Source organism: Centrocercus urophasianus, unplaced genomic scaffold (genome assembly GCF_019232065.1).
Source record: "Centrocercus urophasianus isolate 14NV4802_14NV808 unplaced genomic scaffold, USGS_Curo_1.0 seq_16, whole genome shotgun sequence".
Lineage (NCBI taxonomy): Eukaryota > Metazoa > Chordata > Aves > Galliformes > Phasianidae > Centrocercus > Centrocercus urophasianus.
The window spans coordinates 23585347-23607437 of record NW_024884711.1 but is presented as its reverse complement, the minus strand read 5'-3'; the positions used below and the strand labels follow the sequence as shown (position 1 = coordinate 23607437).

The 22091-nt window shown below is 42.9% G+C and overlaps 1 protein-coding gene across 3 annotated transcripts; it reads left to right on the top strand.

Moving 5' to 3' along the window:
- Positions 1 to 8081: 8081 nt before the first annotated feature.
- On the top strand, positions 8082 to 21541 carry C1GALT1 (core 1 synthase, glycoprotein-N-acetylgalactosamine 3-beta-galactosyltransferase 1). 3 transcript variants are annotated; one of them, XM_042817323.1, is made up of 5 exons: positions 8996 to 9003; positions 10392 to 10507; positions 13769 to 14008; positions 15463 to 16130; positions 17571 to 21541. In XM_042817323.1, the coding sequence occupies exons 2-5, from the start codon at positions 10414 to 10416 to the stop codon at positions 17778 to 17780; spliced, it is 1212 nt and encodes a 403-aa protein (XP_042673257.1). In that variant the 5' UTR covers positions 8996 to 9003; positions 10392 to 10413; the 3' UTR covers positions 17781 to 21541. The 3 variants fall into 3 exon arrangements, with proteins under 3 accessions (XP_042673258.1, XP_042673259.1, XP_042673257.1); XM_042817324.1 differs by lacking the exons at positions 8996 to 9003; positions 10392 to 10507 and adding an exon at positions 8082 to 8141; XM_042817325.1 differs by lacking the exons at positions 8996 to 9003; positions 10392 to 10507 and adding an exon at positions 8316 to 8359.
- Positions 21542 to 22091: the final 550 nt, after the last annotated feature.

Genomic DNA, 22091 nt, shown 5'->3' with positions numbered 1-22091 from the left:
CTTGAAGTAAGATAGGCTCACATTTGTATTACTCGGTCTATCTTTTACCCGCTGGAATTGTACCCCATGTCTGAGAGCTTTGTGCTTGCAGCTTCTGAAGAACTTACCACCCCAGAACTGCGCTGTTTGCTCCTATAATTTTGAATATATCTATTTTTCTTTCATTCCTTTGTGTTCTCTTTTCATCCTTTGGAGATATGTAAAGGATATGCAGACTATCTGTCTGTCCTCCAGACGAAATCTTCTCTCTCTCAATACAAAAAGTGGTTGTCTCTTCCACTGGGAGTTCCTTTTGCTATAGTCTCTCTCATTTAATCCTTTTTCTTTTCTTTCTGCTGAATTATGTTAAGCTTCAAAACAAATAAAACTTGCTCTGACCTCAGAGTTAAGAGAGCACTGACGTGTTAAAAGAGTATCTTTTCTAGAGCTGGGCATTCAGATCTTCAGTAATGCACTAGGAAGGCATGTCTAGTGCAGCAGCTAGAGAAGACACAAAGAAAGGTGATTTGTTACTGCCTGCACAAAAGACGGAGCATTTTACACTGTTGCAGCATCTTTTCTAATGCCCCAAGTTCTTCCATTATCCTTTGCATTTCTTGTCACAGATGAGAAAAGGTTGTTAAAAGAGCTGCCAGTGCAGATTGCAGGCATGGCATATGGCTTACCAACAGGTCTTTTGTGAGAAGGCCCAAGACCACAGAGGAATGAAACCTTGCTGACTTTAACTGAATAATGGCCTTGGTTAATGCCAATTTGTGCTCCTATCCCTGGGGGCAGGGGAGGAAACCCCCAGCCCAAAGAACTGTTACATATGCTTTTTTAACAACTTGCAAAACAAGACAGAAAAATTAGTTTTCTGATGCTAAAGCAGAATAATTCTCTTGAGTTTTTAGTCGTGCTGGTAGAACTAGTTTAAATCCTGGTTCTTTTTCGTACAGTACAAAAGATCAGGTGTCAGCTGAACTAGGCTTTAACAGCTGCAGTCAGTGTAGCAGGATTAACAGCAAATTGCAATCTTCAGTTCATTTTTCACTGTGCAGCACCCATTGTGACATTTTGCCCAATTCAGTAGATGTTTTATTACAAACAAGATCCTATTCATCTAGAATACAACTAAATTCCACTGTAGGAGCCATGGCTAGCTGGTGTAATTTTGTAACAGTAAAACCTGTGTTTGACCATATATAACAGTCTTAAAACTCATTGGAATGTATTTTTGATATGGAATTACTTGACTTGGTTCTAACAAAGTCATTTTCACACGCATCAGTGGTGCAAGTTTAGTCTTGTAAAGCATTGTATTTCGTTACTAAATAGAATTAAGATCAGAGGGGGAAGAATGACAATTAGTGAATACTGCTTTTTTTTAGAGAAGGTAAAATCATCATTTGGTTTATAAAGGGCCGAGACACTGAGCCAGTCTAAAACATAAGGATGCAGCTGCACTTTCCCATTACCAGATGGTGCTATTGCCTCAAGATGAGAAATCATCTTGCTTTTAGTATTGTAGCTACCAGAAATAGAGGTGAGGAACAAACACAGCAAAGGTCTTCAGTGAAAGACTGGTAAATGCACTGTAGAAAATAAATAACTGCAGTAACGCTTACACTAAGCCAAATATTTTCTTTAAATGAAAATATAATAGCAAAAGTCATTTGTTTCCAGTTTTCTCACATATGTGCATGCTGAAATACAGCTTACTGCGTAGTCAGTATGTGGTGCCTTCTTTCTAATCTGTTAAATCAAATAGTAGCAAACCCTTCAAATGGTTGCTTTCTTTCTTTATTATAGCTATTTACTCTGCTTTTTTTTTACCCCTAGGAATTAGTTCTGAATGCTACACAGAGGTAATTTTTGTTACTGGTGTTATACAAATAGTAACACGGCACGTCTCTCCTCCCTGTTCTTCCACAGCTAGGAACTCTTAACAACAGACTTTGTAAAAATGTTTCTTTACATGTTAAGAAAAGAAAACATGAAGGAAAGACAATTCTTCCTATTTAAAAGAGAAAACAACCAACAAGAGACAAAAAAAATCAAAAGAGAAGAAAACTAATTCTAAAGGAACTCAAAATGCAGTATCAGTTCAAAAGGAGTAAAGAATTGAACAATTAATGGTTGGAAAGTAGGGAACTTTGTTCTGCATGCTAATTTGTACCTCATTTCTCATCACAGATATTTCAGATAATAATGCATTTCTACTAATGCAAAAGCTTGATTTCCAATATTAATTCCAACATTTTTATTAAGCTTTCTGTGTTATTCTGTTTTCTAAGGAAAAATAAGGAAACGTGAATGAACTAAAATCTTCTGCCAGCTCTCACCCTAGCACAAATATACGATACTGATGCTTGGATCTCTGGCAGCCACCCACGGAACCTTTTTGCTTTCACCAGGAACGGGTATGAGACAGGCAAACAAAAGAACGTACCCACAAGTGTTGGCTACTCTTCAAGCCGTTCTGAAATTCGCCTCTTTTGGTTGGGACCTTTGATGTATCATTTCTGTAGGATTTGACAGAGAAAGTATTTGCACTGGCTACCTATTAACTTGCACGTAGATGTAGAATAAATGGGAATTTACTTATCTGTACAGAAATATATCAGTAACAAGAATAAAAAGAGATGCATTTTTCTTAATTGCCAAAGTTGGTTTATCAAGGCCATTTCAACAAACACAGCAGGGCCAGAAAGTACATTTTGTTATGGCAGCCTAACTAATTATTAGCACACCTGTCGGTGTGATTTATGTCCATACTGAGTAGCATTCCTGGAGAAAATCTCTGGGCATGGGTTACAGAATAATACCTGCCAAGAGCTACCTCTATAGAGCACCATGGATGAGACTGAGGTTTCATTCCATCCACCCGAGGGAATCCCAGCAGACTTCATAACCTTTCAGTGCTCCTGCATGCCTTCCCACCACATACCATGGTACTGAAGGTGAATACCATTTTCTCAGTTTAGTGATAAGTAAACATCATTCTGGTGGGCTGCAATGGCTTATTTTGACCCAAAAAAAGTCATAAAATAGTTAGAGCTCCTAGCTCTGACTCATGTAGGTGCAGCCCAAGGCATTCTGAAGTGGGCTTTGGGTGCCTAAGCAGGATGGAAACATCGTGGGGAATGCTTTTCTTGTAGAACATTCAGGATGGGAGCATATTGCAACTTGTCTGACATTTACAATCAAAATATAAAGATATTTAACATTCTTTAATTTTTGTAATGAGCAAATTGCCTTTCCCTCACATTCTTTAAAATGCTCTTTAAAATATCAGCAAGATGCAGAAATTATTCTTCAAGCCTGCCACTCAAAGTGCATCATTCAAATTTTTGGCACACACTGAACACTGTGGATTGTTTTAAGTGAATTATTTGTTTAAAGCACATCTAATTAGCATGGATAGCAATGCAGAGATCATACACTGTTTAAAGGCAGACAGTATTTCTAACTTTACAGATCAGTGAGGTGTATTATTGCATGGCAATTCTATTGTTTGTGCAAGAAATACAGCAAATGAAGTTCCTTATCATAACAGGAAGTCAGACTTAAAGCCACCAGGTGTTTCTTTGGGCATAAGAAGAAGGGAGTAATAAACTTAAGCACAGATAACCCCTTTCTTTACTGTTTTATAATCCACTTTTCTCAAATAGATGACAGTAAATTAGTTTTGCAAGTCTGTAAAATTAATGCACCATATGGATTACGTGGACCTAACACCAAATAAGTGTGTGATTTCCCAAGTCAAGCAGGTGGAGGTCATGGTGATAAATTGAAACTGTTTGCTTTCCTGAAGGCCTTTGTTTCACTCCCAGATTTAGCATAGGCATAAATTATACTTGTACTTCAGCTAGTCCAGCTTGCCTGCAACCACAATTTGTGGGTTCACATGCTCACAAAGAGTGAATAGGAAGTTCTGTAGAGAAGAATGATCTCACTGAGTCTGAAAGACAATAGGATTTATTTTATAAATAATATTAAGCAAATAAAACATTATATTTAATATGGTAATCTCTTTAACCAAAAATGAATGGAGAACAAAAAAAAGTAGCTTGCAGGTAAAAAATATGGAAATTACTCATCCATATATGTTTCCATGGTCTTTGATGATGATTCATAAAAATACTGGCATAAATTAATTCAAGATAGAACCATTTATAATTGAACAAATCATCAAGAAAAAAAAACTATGTAAAATTTGGCCTATTAAAGCTGGTTCCTTGCCAGACATTAATATGTAGAAAATAGGTTGCAGAAAGAAATTAGAGTTCTGCCTTAGATATCTAACTAAATATGTATTCAGTCATTGACTTGTTGAATCACAACATTTTGTCTTCTACATTTCTGTCATTCCTCTTAACTACAAGGCTGCTCCTAAAGCAATTCTTCTACTTTATAATGCTGGCCCACAACCTCAGAGATGGATGTTGGTGATATGACATAGAAGTTGAACCTTCTCACTAATATTCCTTCACATTTTGTTGGCAGCAGAAGGGCAGCCTGACAAAATGGTGTCTAACGTGGAAGTGTGTATGAAGCAAAGGGGTGGAACTGAATTCCCACATGTGGATAAAATATCTCCCATTGATATTCATTGATGTTTGCTGAATGTTTATGGAGAGCAAACAGTGGATTTTGGCACAGTGAGGTGGTGGGTGGCGCATTTCAGCAGTGGAGACATCAATATGAAAGACAAGCCATGTTCCAGACAGCCTTGCAGTCACACCACAAAACTAAGAGCATCTCAGTCAGATAGTCCACATGAATCAATGGATTTTGACCAGGGAGCTACGTACAGAGCTGAATATTGGCTTCAACACATCGGAAATGGAGGTGGCCACATTGGAATATCCCAAAGTTTGTACCAGGTGGGTCCCATGAATGCTCACACAGGGAAAGAAAGAACACCACACGCAAGTTTGCCAGGACCTATTGAGCCTACCTGAGGTTGAAGGTGACATGTAGGCTCTTTTTCGTCACTGGCTAAAACACGTAGGTAATGGTAGTAACTACACAGAAAAAAAGCAGTGTTTTGGAGGTTTTGTTTGCTTTTTTTAATAGCGGAGAAGTTGCTCTATCAGATAGTGTTACTGCACTCTTTTTATCTGTTGCAGCTTCCATGGAAATAAAAAAAAAGAGGCAATACTTTTGGAACAACCTGCACAGACACCTGTATTCTCAGACTGCTGCACAGAGAGATGCAGAGTTACCAGCTGATCTGTATATCTGTTCAGATATGTACTTACTCTTAAGCACTCCCCAAAGAGCTCTGTAGTGAAGATGCCCAGCCAGGGAGCTCCTGAAAACTACCCAGAGATGTGCAAAGTGATAGAGGGCCTCTTAACCTGCCTTTGCCCTGTCACCTTTTGGAAGCTTGCAGGAAATGATCCTGTGTTTACCTAGGTAGGGAAAGTCCTCACCCTTTCCTCATTTCTTGCATAATGCCATGAAGTAGCTAATCTCCTTGTAAATCAAACTGCTTCACATCGTTTTCCCTATCATTCACTCTCAGCCACGTTTATCCCAGTGTGCAAGAAAGGAAGTTGTGTGAATCTAATAATACTGAGATATTCCCATGGTTCCGATATGTTCCCCATCACTGAGGGTTTTATCAGGAGGAGAGGACAAAGCAGCAGCACACATATAAGAACGGGATGGTGGTGAAGCACCAGGTGTGCTCCCCTTTCCCTCCGAGACAGAGGGAATGGCTTTTCCCTCACACAGCCACCACGCATCACGCTGCTATGTAGCTCAACAGAAGGTTTGTAGAGGTGTTTGCTGCCGCTGCACATGCAAGGTATCTCCTTAGAAGAAACAGATCCCTTTGTGTTCCATAACTCACCAATATCTGAGAGCGATAAGACTGTTTCTGTGTGTGATATGCAAATCTCTGCATGTAGTGTTAAATAGCTGTTATGCAGTGGCCAACGCCCTGCCATTTGTTGAAGCAAACACTGTGCACACCAATATTAATAGTCAGTCCATATCTGACCTTTGTTAAATTACAGCTCATTCCACCTTTGTTCTTTGAAATTCTCCTTTCAAACCAGCTTAGGAATAAGATAACTCAGTAAACAAATCAGTGTGAAAAAGTGCAGCAGCTCATGCATACATATGTGATACACATAGGCCATGATCCCTGGCAGTAGCACTCCCACGAAGCAAACCAGACTTTCGGGTTTGCCAAGCAAGATGCGTCTCACATTCAACTCCGTGATATTTAATACCTGTAATATGAGACATTTTGAAAACTTTACCTATTTCAAAATGTTAAGGCACACCATGGACATGGGTGGACAGAACTGCAATCAGAATCTGGAGTAGTAAAAAAGGAAAAAAAAAAAAAAAAAAAAAAAGGAAACGAGGAGACAAAAACACCTCTACCTCATCTGCTGCCTTTGCCAATTCCATTGCCTTTGTTATATGTAGGCCAGTCCAAAAATAACACCTCTTATTTATTTCTATGCAAACTACAACAGATACAAAGAGCACAATCGCACTGGTAGCGCAACTTCTCAGCTACAAAGCACTATTTTTCAACAGAGTCACAGCCATGAGCTGTGCATTTTCGGCAGTGATAAACATGAGCCTGCATGCTGCGATCACAGCCACCTTCATGGGGGTCCTGAACATGGTTTATCTTTCACATTGCCTTCACCACTGCTGGAACGCAGCACCAACCACCTCACTGTGCTCACATCCATCCTCAGGGCTCCACAAACGTTCAGCAAACATCAGTGAATACTGGTGGGCAGCACTTTTATCACGTGGAGGAATTGAATTCCATGCCTTTGCTTCATGTGCGCTTCCACTTTAGATGTTCTGCCCCTCTGCTGCCACCTGTTGCATGGCAACAAAACGTAGTGGAACATTGGTGGGAAGGTTCAATTCCACTGCCAGACTGACATTCACCTCTTATGTCATGGGCCAACATAATAGGAACCAGTAGTTTCAGAGCAGCCCTCGTAGTTTACAGCTGTATTTATTAATGCCCAACACTCAAACTCTCCCATCAAGTGTGCTCGCCTCACCTTTGCCCCTACTGTGATGGAACTGCTCAGGGAAATCCTGTTCACTTCTGGTCATCGTTTCGAGGACACAGCAAGGAGCAGAATGAGGCAGGACTGGAACTATGACAGGAGCTTCTGCAGCCAACAGAGAAGCCTCATCTCGTGCAGCCGTGCCAGTGACTCATTAGGAGAAGAGCCGAGGGAAGGGCACAGCTGGGGCCAGACGGTTTCAGAGAGCGAGCACACATCGACCTGCAGGAGGGCAAAGCCGCAGTTCGAGCTGAACCCCACTGACGGGAGCTGCACCCGCACTCTTTGCAGCACTATAATCCCTATCTACAGAACCCCATTAACTTCCTACTACCTGCCAAACGCTTCCTTGGTCACACTGTAACGCCAACCACCTAAATCCGCAGTTCGTCATCATACTTAACCGCATTTTCCCAGGAAAGGTATCCAGAACGCAACGTCACCGGCTCTGGGAAGGCAGGCGGCGTTTGCACTAGGCGATAAGGAGAGATTGCGGAGTGCTCGGTCTCCTAGCAACCGTGCAGCCGCCTCATGGCAATTCAGCAGCACGGAGGCTCCGGGCCGGCGGCACCGTGGAGGCTAGGGGCTGCGAGCGGAGGTAGGAAGGTAAGCCGACCACGAAGGACCGCGCTGTCGGGGGGGGACGTGCACGGAGGGAAGCATGCTTAAGAACTCGCGAGCGCTGCGGGGAGCGGACGCCCTCAGCTGCCTCGCCGCTCTCCCAGCACGACGCGCGGCTCGTCCCGCACAGCCGCCGACTCAGCGCGGGTGCCCCGCAGCGCCGGGAGCAGCCGGACGGGACGGCCGTGGAAGCACCGGAGGCGCGCGTCACGGTACCCCCCACAGACAGCGGCCATCGGCGGATAGAATCCGCCAGGGATTAAATGCGCGTGCCCCGGATGGCCACGCCCTCCCCGGCGCTCGCCGCCCAATCAGCGCACGGCGGGGCGTGGCGGGCCCCGCCCTCGGCGGGGTGCGCGGCGCGGGGTGACGCGCAGGGCGGAGGGATGGTGGCGGCGCGGCCGTGTGCGCGGCGCGTAGCCAACGGCTGCTTGGGGGTCGCGCGGCGGAGCGCGCGCCGGGTCCCCGCCGGCCGCTGAGGTGAGGGGAGCGTGGCGAGGGGGAGCCGAGGGCCGGCGGAGGGCGGCGAGGGGGCCGCCGGCAGCGTCGGCCCGCGTGGGAAGGAAGACGCCAGGAGGGGCCGCCTGGGGGAGCACCGGCCGCGGGGACGGCGGGCGTCCGCCGGGAGCGGAGGGGCCCCGCGGGCGGAGAGGAGGCGCTCGGCAGGCCGCGCTCGGCAGCGGCCGCGCGGAGGGGAGGTACGGCGGCGAGACGGGGCCCGGGGCCGGCCTGCGGGGCGCGGCGCCACCGGGGGCTGACCTGTTGCTGCAGGGGATGCGGCCGGCTGCGGCTGCGTCCGGTTCCGTGCCGCCGTGAGCCGCCTGCAGCGGGCACCGCTACGCCTGACTGGGGAAGCGGCAGAGCCGGCCGGGAAGGGACCTCTCCTAAGAAGTGCTTACGCCGGTAGAATGTTAAACGATGGTTTTGAAAGCGGAGAACGTCATCTGCGCTTGGCTGACAGGGAAGCTGCATTTGTGGATGTACAGCTTCACATTGTGGATGTGCCAGGAGCGCCGATGTGTGCGCAGAGCTTCTAGAAACAGCGGTTCCTACTGAGCAGAAAGCCTTCACTGGCATGTACAGCTAACTGTGCCTTCTGTGCTTTGCCTCTAAGTACCTTGTTGCATCGCTTGACTGTTCGAGGCACGGTGTAGAAGCCATTGATTCCATTGCCAATGGTGCAGCTCGCAGAGGACACTGGAAGTTGGACTCAGTGCTCCTTATGGGTCCCTTCCAATGCAGGATATGCTGTGATTCTCTGGCCTGTGCCTTCTGCTTCGTGCTGAGGCCTCGCTGCTTCCTGCTCTCTCCATCAGTAAGGGGACGCAGGGAAGAGTCAGCTGTGTGTGTACCATGTTTTACATGATTAATTTGTGAAATCTTGAGCAAAAGACGATGGAATGATAGTGGGATGAAAGGTGCAAGAGTTCTGGATCTCTGCTGCTTACTGCATAATGTATTCTCTAAGTTTCAAAACCACTGATTGATTTTTGACTGTTGAACGTGTTTCCTCTTGAAACAACATTAGATGGTTTTATGGTCTGCGTTTAATTCAAAGTGTTAATTATAAGGTGTTCATCATAAGCAGCTAGCAGAGTGAGGGCAATATTTCAGGCTGTGGTGAGAGGCTCATCATCAGGAATGCAAAGGAGCGCAGAGGCACAACAGTAGTGGTGGTGGAACCATGGGGGAACCATGAATCTCATTAGAGGAATTAGAGATTAGTGTTTGTGTCCTGTCACAGGACAGCCATCGGCCCCATTGCCCAGGGTGTGACACACAGCATGTCAACAGGCTTTCTGGAACAGCTTACAGGGTTGAGAGGGGTAACTGCCAGCAGAGCATGGGTCGTCTTATGGGATGCAGGAGAGGAGCATCTTGTGATTGTATAGAGCTTCTTACAGATGCTTAAGGGAGGGACCAGAGGAGGGGAGCAAGGTGGTTTGCAGGGCAACAGTTATGGGAAAATAGATGGAATAGAGGATAAAAAGCCCAGTCAAGTGCAAACAAACACTGGTCAGCATGTTTGTCTGGTTGTATCCTATGCTGGATTTCTGCAGCCTGTTCCTTTTTCTCATTAAGCTCCATATATAACTGTTCTCCTGGAAGAGAGGACTCTGTATTCATATGTGCATATTGAAGTCTCAGTGCCAGCAACAGGAATGATACTGTAAGCTGTAGGGACCTCTGTGACTGATGAGAGAGAGAGAGAGTCTAGGTGCCACCAGATGGGTTGGTGACCTGGAGAGAGCAGAGCACGTGTGTTGGCAGGTCTGCCACTGTATGGTTGCTCGTGAGCATTGGGCTGGGCTGGCTGGTGAGTAGGACAGCGGGCCCGGGGCCAAGTATGAGTGCAACTGGGTGTGGGCACAGTGCTAGTGAGATGAGGGGATATTTGAGCTGGCAGTGAGAGAGATCAGAAGAGAATATGAGGTTTGAAAATTGTTTTAGAGGCTCATTGGTGCACATGTGTGAGAGAGGTGACTGGATGCAAAGGCTGGCTGGGTACTGGATAGGTGGAGCATCTGGGGCCGTTCAGAGAGGAATCTGTGGTGCACCCATGGGGAGTTGGCACTGTGAATCTGGATGAGATCTGAACCAGGAATGGGAGGGGGTCTGTGGGGAGACCAGCAGTTCCTGGTTAGATTCTCAATCTCAATTCTCTGCCCTGTAGAGATCCGCATTGTGCGTATGCTCGTTTTCACACTAACTGACCTTTGTCTTGGCCAGGGAACAGCGTGAGGTGCTGTGCATGTGTGCTGTACAGCCTCAGCCTTGCTGCTGCCGGTGCCTGGGACAAGAAGCTGCAGCAGCCTCAGGCTGCCGTGGCTGGCAGCACCCAACAGGTGAAAGTTACTGCAAGTTGAGGATGCAGGAATCTTTGGTTCTCAAAACATAAATTTGAAGCCAAACCAATGACTGCTAAGTTGTCATAGAGTTTTAAAACACTCGTCGTTTTGGCTGATGTGAATAAGGCTACTTACATGAGAGTGTAAGTAGATAAAGAGATTTATTTAAGCTGTCATGATGTAGTAATGGAGCACAAGTGTAAGCTTATCGTTACAGGGCTTTTTTCCTTTCCTTTTAAATTGCGTCTCTTTTTGAAGTCAAAAGAAGTGAAGATAGAAGTAGGAATAAAAATGGGAATGTTTAAGTGTCCTGTGTTCTGCACTTGCCTTTTCCTTCTACTTGTATCTCACCTCTGAATAAATCCCTTTTTGGAAAAGAGTGGTAACAAGGAAGTGGGAGTGGGAGTGTTTGTCATCATAAGAACTGCTGTTGCTTTCAGTAACTGCTGCTGGCAAGTTAAAAGGCACCGCATGTGTCAAATAGCAACATACAGTTAAAAAACAGAAGTACTGTCCTGTGTGCTGCTGGAGTTCATGAGCATATGGGGATGTATGCATGTATGTCCAGTTTGTTGATATGAAATGAAGTCGTGAGCAGATTATTTCCAATTGAAAACTGTATAATAATAATGGTAATATTGAACAGCGAAACAACTTTTTTTCTAGTAGAAACTACTGCAGCTACTTTGTGTGCATCCATGGGTAGTTTTTCCTCCTTTTAAATATGCTGAAGGAAGGCATTGTTTTATCCTGGCACTCTCCCTTTGCTCATTTCCAGTTCTGAGCTGACCTTTGTGGTGATACGTGGGACAAGTTAAAGCACAAAAAGATATCTTTAGTGCAGCGAGTGCTTTTCAGAGTCACCGGCTGCTTGTGTGTCTGGGCTTTCCCTTAAATTGTGGCCATGGTAGGGTTGGGCACTTCATTTAAGTCCTTGGGTTTTCTGTCCAAGTTTATGGCATATAAGACACAGAAATAAAGCTAGGCACATTACATATGACAATATATGATTAAAAGCTGTATGTTCTGCTTGTTCATGTTAAAGAATTAGAACTCCTTTACTGCCTGGTACAGCCTTTTGACCTCTTAGTTTTTCTTCCGTGCTTTAAGTTGCGTTTCCAGTTCTGTTTCATTTTCCTGGCAGTGTGGAAAGGAGGCCTTGTCGCATGCTGCAGCTTCTCCCCTCTCAGCTGAGCCAGGTGGCTTCTGGAGGCCCCGGCCCCATGGCTACGCCTGCCTTCTGTCCTCTCTGCTTTTTGATCCAAGGACGTAAAGGGGCAGGAAGCTGGTGTTTGGAGTGGGTGTTGCTGCGTGGTGATTCATGCAGCGTGCTTGGGGCTGGCACTTTGCAAAAGGCTCTTCATAGCCAGCAGGGAGGTGGATGCGGGCTGGATGGGTTGCGCGGGTGGCGGCGGATCTTTGATGCTGATCTCTAGAAGGCATTCAGCCTTTGATGAACATCAATACCTTTGCTTAGAAGCAGCTGTGTGCGTGGGGCCTTGATGAGACGTGGCAGCATCAGCTTATGATTTGTGGTCATCATGGTGTTTTTCTTTACTGATGTTTGCTGTTGTAATAACGTAGATCAAATACGTTACAGACAGCAGAATATCAACTTGAAATATCATTTTTGCTGTAACACTGACAAGTATCCGGCAAGCTTTTTAGAGGAATGTCCCACCTTAATAATGTGCAGAACAGAGGTGTCATTTTGGGACTGACCTACTGTGTTAGGAAAGCGACAGCTGGAGGTGAATTCAAAGCAACATCATTAGCACGGCATAAGGATGTTAAGAGAAGATACCCTTGTAGCCACATTCACTGCAGTGTCATGGAGCACTGCAACATTTCTGTTCCCTAACAGTTTCTCTCTTTACTGCTGTCTGTTTGCCTCAGACACACCTTTGCAGTCTGGGCGCTGTGCATTCTGAGATCTCTTGCCCAAGCTCTTCTGTATGCCAGTGTTGGTTTTTCTTTCTGCTCTGTAGAGATGTTGATGTCACAGGGAGGCTGAAGGGTTTTGCAATAGAACGTCTGAGCGCTTGCTTCCACCTGCCTTATCCGTGGTGGCAGCTGGTTGTGTAGGAAGTACTGCTCATTTTAAAGTCAGTCCTCTTGCTCTGTGCATTCTCTGACCTTTTTTTTGGCTCCCAACTTACTAAATGGGGTTCTGCCTCATGATGTGAAGAATGATGCTAATGGAGGGAATGCCAACAGCTCCTTTGTAAGGTTGGCTTGACTCCGGTATGTGTTTAACTGTCTGTGTTTCTGTGGTTTAATCATGAATTATTTGAACACATCTCAACTCCTTTCAAATCTCTCAGGCCTCCATGGCCTGGAGTTGGCCCACAGGTGCTTAAGAGATGTAAATTCACCATTGTTTTAGATGTATAAAGCTCATTTTACATAGATGTAGGTCTTTCTTTAAAGTTCTTACAATGCTAAGCCAAGTCCTTTTCTTTTTGAGAAGCACAGGTGTGGCCAAAGATTAGGTTTACTTGACTGGAATACATGTTTTTTGACATGTAGGAGTGGCTTTGAGGCTGACGTGCTTTGTTCTCCTCTTCTTCCAAATGCCTTCTAAAAGGGAGTGTTTCTTTACTGAAATTCTGATGTTCTCTCACTTTTCTTCTGGAAGTGTGTCCTCAGTACTTCTAAAAGTGAAAGGAAGATGCCCTACTTTGAGATCAGAGTAGATTGACTTTTATAAGTCTTGAATGTCTGCTTGTATTTGGCATCTGTTTAAGAATTGCTATGATATTCCAACTGCTGGAGTTCATCTCACGCCCGCACGGTGTCTCAACCTGTACGTTGCCTTGGATCATCTCTTAGTTTTGTAAGACAGGCATTACCTTTTTAAGCACAGTTTTCTTAAGGCCAAGAGAAGTGAACGTGTATTACCATTTTATATTTAAGATATTGCACTTTAAAGTATTCTTGTATAAATGTTCTATCAGTATGGTCAAAGAAGTGCTTTCTGTGTGCACAGGCACTCTTGTGTATTCAGCTTGTCCTTTATAATTGTAAGCTAAGTAGTACACAGTTGGGTTTGGCCCTGAATATGTCTGTACATTTTCTGTAACCAGTTGCATTGCTTCTGTACTTAAACTCCCATGCAAGCACAGGGGTTCTGGATCAGAGTTAGATTTGAGATTTCTTCTTTAAGGTGTTTTGTCCTTGATTTCTTGTTGTATGTTAGATTTGAGTTATGTGTTAAGCTGCTTTACCCTTAATGTATTTTCCACTTGTTTTTGACAGCGTATTACCTTCAGGAAATGGCCTCTTCTAAGTCTTTGATGAACCTTCTGACCTTCAGTTTTGGATCTGCAATAGGATTTTTTCTATGCTATCTCCTGTTTAGCATGATACTAGAAGAACAGGTTGAGATCCAACCTCGTATTCTTCACAATGATCCACATGGTCAACACTCAGAAGATACTGATAACAATCAGCTGCAAGGACAAATGAATTTCAATGCGGACTCTGGACAGCATAGAGGTATTTTGTTACACCTGATTTATTATATAATAAGTACCCTTTCATGCACCACAAACTGCCAAGTATTTGTATGAATCGTTTTCTTTCTGTTTGCCAGTGTTCAGGTTACATCTAAGTAACTTTGTTCTCTTGAGGTCTACTGCAAGGTGATTTTCTTTGCTTACATCACATTCGTGATTTTTGCATTTTCCCTTTGGAACCTTTGCTAGGCAGATATATTTGTTAGCATTGAAGATGTGATTGAATTGTTTTTCAGCTTTAAGGAGATAGTTCTGGACCATTTCTAACATCTGATCTAATTCTCAGATAACCCTAAAAGGAAAAAAATAGGATGGGTGCCTCACTGGGCCCTCTTTGCCTTCCTGATCCACAATCCACAAGACTAATTACTGTTCTCAGCTAGAAACAGTCTGTTGCACTTTGATTTTTCTTTTTGAAGAAGGCAGACCCTTCTGATATTTCAGGCACACTTTTATATTTGACCCATCTTATCATGAGTTCATTCTCAGTCCTAATACAGATAGTATCTGAACTGGGGCAGTTTAGATAAGAAAAATTGCCTGCACTATAATGCATTTATTTCACAAGGCATTAATAAGTAATTTATAATCTAAAGTTACTTAAACTGCAAGCTTTGTAAGTGAAGTTTGTGAGTGTTTTGCTTGTGGTTGTAGAAAACTGTTTCAAAGAAAACTGTTTTTGATAAGGTTAAACAGTAATATTTTAGGACCAGTGGTACAAATCTCACCAACCATGGAATGTTCTTTTGCATGAGTTAACATCACTGTATGTGTCCAGTGAAAGTTTCTTTGAGGGGAAACAAATGCTTTGGCACCTTGGAAAATGTTATATTCCACATCTGTTGTTTGGCACATTAATACTGGGTTCATTCTATCTTAATACCACTGATAATTTACAGATAAGATTTAACTTGATTTTATAATAATTTTTTCTGCCCTACCATCTGCATTTCCCTTCAGAAACAGATTGGTATGTTAGAATTGTTTATTAGGTTTTGTTAGTTAAAAAAAAATTATGTAACAAAGATAAGAAGTTCTTAGAGCTTTTTTTTTTTCCAGTTGCTGTGTACTTTGTGAATGGTATAAATATATATTTTAAATTTGAATTAATCTTCTAATGCCACAAAGAGGATGACTTCTCACGGTTTTTATGTGTTAAACCGTTCTGAAGTCACAATGAAAAGATACCCATTTTGATCCAGCTTCCCTTTATCCTGTGAAGTCAAAGTAACTTCGAGAATTTTAGTTTCTTGGTTTGGGGAGTTTATTTTCTTCTGAAACTTAATATTAATTTCATTTGAAAACAAAGACCTCCTGTGTCCCTCTGCATGTATTTCCTGAATTAGAAGCAGAGTGTCTGGGGGGGGCTTGCTCTCCTGTATGTATCAGTGCTCAGCCAAATCTGATGTTTGGGAATTTTCCTCTCTTTTTCAGATGAGAATAAAAATGTTGCAGATGGACTCTATCAGAAGGTGAAAATACTTTGTTGGGTCATGACTGGACCTCAAAATCTGGAGAAGAAAGCCAGACATGTTAAAGCCACCTGGGCCCAACGTTGCAATAAAATACTTTTTATGAGCTCTGAGGAAAATAAAGACTTCCCAACAGTGGGCCTAGAAACCAAAGAAGGCAGGGACCAACTTTACTGGAAGACTATAAAAGCTTTTCAGTATGTTTATGACCATTATTTTGATGATGCTGATTGGTTCATGAAAGCGGATGATGATACGTATGTTATATTGGACAATTTAAGGTGGCTTCTTTCAAAGTACAGTCCTGAACAGCCGATATACTTTGGAAGAAGGTTTAAGCCTTATGTGAAACAGGGCTACATGAGTGGAGGAGCGGGGTATGTTCTGAGCAAAGAAGCTCTGAAAAGATTTGTGACTGCTTTTAAAACCAACAAATGCTCTCATAGTTCCTCTATTGAAGACTTAGCACTAGGAAAGTGCATGGAGATCATTAATGTAGAAGCAGGAGATTCCAGGGATACAAGTGGTAGGGAAACATTCCATCCCTTTGTTCCAGAACATCTCTTAATCAGAGGATACCTACCAAAAACATTCTGGTACTGGAATTACAATTATTACCCTGCTGTAGAGGTAAGTCTTTAGGAATGTGGCATGTGTTCCATGACGTATGTCTTACCATGATACAGTGTTTGAGTTGACAGTTGAATGGCAGCTAAATGTATTTTAGAAAGGAAAATTTTGTTGTGACGTTGTTGGATACACCTGTGTTAAATACCATAGTCATCAGCTAAAACTGGTGCGAAGAGATAAATGTTCTGGAGGAGCTACTCAATCTTGAATTGCTATTACTGTTTGCCTGTGTTTGGTGGACAGCAAGAAATGATGAAATCTTCTTAAGAGAACTTGTCTGGTGTCAGCACTACTACGTTCCTTGCAAAGTTACCTGCAAAGTTCCTGTTCTGTTTTGTACCCTTGTATCTCAGACTGCTGTGCAATAGGAAGCGAGTCCTGTGAGGTTCATTACAAAGCAGTGTTTTAAAAAATAATGATTGTTTCTTAGGTTTTCATCATCAGCCAGTACCCCCAGCTACTCAATCTTTTTGTCCCTCACCTTATATTAGTAATGGATGTTGCCTTGACCCAGGTGCAAGACCTTGCACTTGGATTTGTTGAACCTCATGATGTTCAGCTGGGCCCACTGCTCAGCCTGTCTAGATCCCTCTGGATGGCACCCCATCCCTCAGGTGTGTTGACCTCACCCCACAGCTGGAGTGGGGTGATTTGCTTGAGTTTGCACTCGACCCCACTGTTGATGTCACTGTCAAAGACATTAAAGAGTATCAACCCTAGCACTGATCCATGAGGACACCTAATTTTGGCTGACTTCTCTTAAATTAAGTTTCCAACTTGAGTATTTGTTTTGCTTAGCCATTTTTCATTTAGATTTTTGCATATGTTTGTATATCATATACTCAGTCACAGGGTGGCAGGACGTTGTCCTGAGACTAATAAGGAATTTCCAAGTCTGAAAATGCCTAAATAAAAGGCAGTGTCTCTGCAAGCTGCTTGCTGCTGCCTGATTCATTTTTATGAAGTATGTAAAATGATGATGTTTGATGCCCTGTCCCTGGAGGTGTTCAAGGCCAGGCTGGATGGGGCTTTGGGCAGCCTGGTCTAGTATTAAATGTGGAGGTTGGTGGCCCTGCTTGTGGCAGGGGGGTTGGAGATTCATGATCCTTGAGGTCCCTTCCAACCTGGGCCATTCTGTGATTCTGTAAAAGCAAAAAATGCCCTCTGGCATTAAGTGCAGGCAGCAAGTTTCTTCACTGGCTTGATTACAGAGGCCAGAGACTATCTATCCATTTCTGTCTTAGGAAAGATGCTTTGGCAAATCTGCCTGATTGATCCAATTTGCTTGCCTGATGCTAAGCTTCGAAATAAATACATGAATGACGAAAGGGATTTTTTCCCAGGAAGTCAAATGTGTGTTTGAATTCTTCCTCCAGTATCTTTAATCCGTGGCATGCTCTGGAATTCTTGCTGATGATTTTGACTTGTTTTGTATTTTAGGGCCCTGGATGCTGCTCTGACCTTGCGGTTTCATTTCACTATGTTGATTCCATGACTATGTATCACTTGGAGTACTTGGTTTACCATCTCCGTCCATATGGGTATTCGTATCGGTACAATCCTGATTCGGCAAAGAGCCCGGGGGAGCAGAACAAAAATGAAGCACTAGAGGATAATCCAAAGCTAAAGCAAAAGACTTCTGAGAATTAATTGGACTTTGAAGGAAACTGAAAGAAGGCAGTACGGTGATTAAGAGTCTTCTCAAACTCCTGCATGAAGCTTGTGGACTAGGATTATCCATTGCGATTCTTACGTTGGCAGTACTACCAGTCAGTGCCTGTGCACAAAAGAGTCCAGCGTAGGCTCTGGCTGATTGGGATAGTGTGACATTGCAGCCCTACTCACAAAGATATTGGGCCCTAGAGCTGTGGAACAGGAGGAGGTTCTGGTACGCTGGTTCCTAGAAGAACTCAGATTTAAAAGCATAGTGGACAGATTCAAAGATAATCATACAGTGTTTCTTTTTTTCCCTTCCAATTGTTCTGTTATGTGAGTTCTTATACTAGAAATCTGATGTAACAGGAATGCTTCATGATGGTTTTCTCCAGTATTTTCAGTATTCTGAAGTTACTGCGTGCATGTTGCCCTATAAGGAAGTAAGAAGGGTAAAAAATAGAGCCTCAAATCTGCTTTGCCTTAATGACAGACTGGTTGGTAAGAACAGAGACACATCTCAGTGATTAATGTCTGAATTATTTCAGAAATTAAATTCACTGCTAGGAATTATTTACAGTTTTTTACTGTAAATCTTTACTGTACAAAACAACATGAAGTTAGATCACTACTGTCTTAGGGAGAAACCCAGGGATAGTTATTATTGTTCAGATTACTGAAGTGATGTGAGGAGACTATGTTTGTCCATGGCTTTTTTTAATTTTATTTTAATCAAGTTGCCATTTGGCTAAATAAATTCATCTCAGAACTTGTGAGCTAAAGATGCTTTTTCATATGAAAGCTCTTCTCCATTACATTTTCTCTGTAAAACAGAACGGATAGTATGTTAGCCAAGTTGCGGTGGCATGTAATAATTTGGATTCAGCCAGTGTTAATTAGTTCATTTCTATTCAGTTTCCCCATTTCTGTACTTTGAGATTGTGACATTACCTTATTCACAGGATTTTACAGGTACAAACACATACTGTTTTAAAACAGGAACAGAGCTCATTTGTCTGCTTGGCTTAGAGAACTTCATTTCCCTTTTCTGAACTCTTCCTCCATTCTTAAAGTTTCTTGTTGCTTTTTTCAGAACAAAGTGATAGATGATCGCTGTGTCACTCTTGTGAAGCTGAAGTATTTGGTTATTCAGGTAACCCAGCCTGAATGCAGGTATCTTTCAAGTGCATTAATCTCTCCACTACTTTATGAGCATCTCTGCCTCGTAAGTGAAAACACTTTCTTGGTGTGGAACAAAACGGTTTTAATTACCGAAGAGTTTTCAGAAGTCGGGTCTGTGTTTTACATACACAACACAACACTTCGTGGTTTTCACTTCTTCGAATTCAGTTAATAGAGCAGTTCAGGGGATGGGGTGAAGCCTGACATGCCTTTATTCCACACTTGAACAAAATTTCTTTTTAGCATTTTTCGCCTTCATCATATTGATGAATTTGGACATAACCTGATTACCTCCAGTCACTGCTTTGGAAAGGGCACATACTTAGTGATTAGATAGCAGACAGCCTTATTTACTGCTGCTGTCCTTCAGGTTCCTGGAGAGGACGTTAGCATAAAGTACTGGAATTTGTGTTTTCCAAAGATAGTTCTCGCACAGATTGGGGTTCTGTCTGTGGTCCAGTAGTGAGGTCGTGCAGCATAATGGCAATTACTGAAATATGTGGAATTGAAATACTGTTTGTCATGTCTGCCTGAATATAGGTTAGGTTTGTATGTTAAACCTGTTGATCTTTCATGAGGAAGATTCTGCGAAATACTGAAAGAGATGAGCTTTATTTTATGTTAACTGACTTAGAAGATCATAACCGTATTTGTTTAGAAAAAGGAAAAAGCCTCCAGTTTGCTGTGGTCAGAGGGGTGCTGTAGTCATAGAGAGAATGCCTGATAGCTTCTTTTAGTTGGATGCTTCCTTCTGTCAGCTAAACGTTTATCCCGCGTGCCACGCAAACAATAAGATTGTGAAATCCTTATACTGTTGATAACTCTGGTGGCATTGTTCAAACCTGCAATTAAAGGTTCTGGAATACATCAGGAAACTGTAGAATGAAATCAAGATCCCAGCGTTAATCTCTTTGCCTTTCCTCTGGGGCAGTTCTGATGGTTGCCTGTTCCCCAGCTGTGGTTGGTGGGCTTAGCAGAGCAGGGCAGGGCCTCGGGTGGAATGGAGAAATAAAGAAGTGAGCAGCACATGTCTGCAAGGCCGAGAACTTACTGCTTGTGACAAGTAGGCGGCCCATCTGGAGAAGTAAGAGCAGCCTTCTCTTCCAGTGCTCATTCTTGCTTTGTTTTAAAGTATTCTGCTCCCACACTTCTGATATTATTTCTTTTGCCTTTCTGGCAATACTGCAAAGAAATCCAAATATTTTTTTTCCTGTCAGTATCCAAATAGGCTTGAAAAAATATCAATTTTACGTTCTAATAGAAGGCTGTTGCTCTCTGCTAAATTGTAATGTAGCAACGAGCCTATACCTCCTGAAGTGAGCAGTTTGCATCTCATTCTTCAACAGCTGAAGCGGACGAGATTGGAATTTGAGCAGTTAGTGTAATTTTCACATGCCATCTTACAGAACCATTAACAGTTTATTATTTCACTCTCAGGTCTTCGTGCTTTGACAAAGTATTGAGTATTTCTGTAGCCCCAGCAGGCTTCTTCATGGGAGGATTCAGAAGCACAGAGTCTCTTTGGCTCTTTAGATTATTGCATGCTCTCTCTCTCTTGCTCTCAGATCTCTTAATCAAAATTAGAAACTTCCATTGGTATGGTTGGTTGTAATTAAAATGGTGCATCTAACATTTATGAACTAGTTTTCTTGGAATTAGGAAGCAGCAGGCTTTTCTTAAACAGTTGTTTGCCCCTGGATATGGGAACGTTCCTTAGCATAAGACAGTAACGTATTAACCCTGCAGTGTGTTTTAGCTCAAAAGAAATGGGAGTGCCAAGCAAAGTTCCTAATTGGAGGACAGTGTTAAATTTGGCTTGCAGAAAAAAAAAACAAACAAATTTAATCATTAACTTTGAGTTCATTTGTGCAGCCTGTGTTGGACTTAGTGAAGGGGTTAGACTGTGTGCTGTTAGCACAGTCTCTCATCTTCCCATCATTGTGGGAGGACTTTTCCCAATGTCTTTCGCCTGTAAGGACACTGTCTTTGTTTAGCTCTGATGGGGTTATGTATTAAAATCACTTTTTCTTTACATATGACTGTTCTGTTTCCAGAGTGTGCATTTCGGTGAGTACCTGGCACACCTGTAATGCACAGTTTGCCATCCGAGAAGGGCTTTTATCTTCGTATGACTAAGAAAGATGTGGGTTATTTCTCTGATGTCCTGCTGCTGCTGCTAATAGTGCACAGGCAGATGGACATAGAACTTCCAGTGTGGCACAACATGGGAAGGCTGCTTTGTCCTTTTTCTGACAAGAAAAACTTCTGTGGGATTCCAAAGGTGTAATTTGTTTTAGTTTACCATGCTGTATTTAAAATACTCCAGAAATGTTGTTAATGCTCTTAAAAAATAAAATGAATATTGCTGCTGGACAGTATATTCCACTAAAAACCTGTGAATGTTTCATTTTGCAGTTGTAGGCTGTTGTGTCCCTACTGACGGGTGTAAATTGGTGACTCGTCTGGACTGATCACCGTAAGATTTGTTTCTGAAATACCTTCTTTGAAGTGCCTTTGACCAATTTTTAGCATCAAAATTAAGTTCAGAATTGAATAAATGAAATAAGTTATCTCCATACACTGCGTGTCTGTCTTCATTTGCCCGCCCTGTATGCCAGTAGTGTGGCAGCACAGTGGAGTGCAATAAGAATATTCTCTTTCCTTGTGTGTTCGTCAGTTTTGGTGGTTGCAGGAAAGGTGGAAAGCTTGCTGAGTTCTCTGTTACATGCTACTAGCAAGTAGCAAGCTACATAGAAAACTTTATTTAAAGAAAATGTTAAATTAATTACAGGTGCTAGCACCAGATCCACACAGCCAGACTGCTGTTCCTTCATTGTGCTGATTTTCACTGTCTCCATGTTATAGCATCCTGAGTGAACTGACTGCAGCTGATGCTCAGAGATAAAGCAACATTGTTCCAAATGCACCACATTTGACAGGAAATACCGCTTATAGAAAGCTTTGCAGGCTCAGGGGAATTTCCTGCACTGCTTTTCTGTGCACTGATGTGAGTTTAAAAGGAATTTAAGTCAATATTTTCCATCCAGGGACTGAAGGCTCTCTGATTGCAGGGTGGATGCACTTGTGCATTGCTGGTTCCAACGCACTGCAAAATGGTCTGCAGCC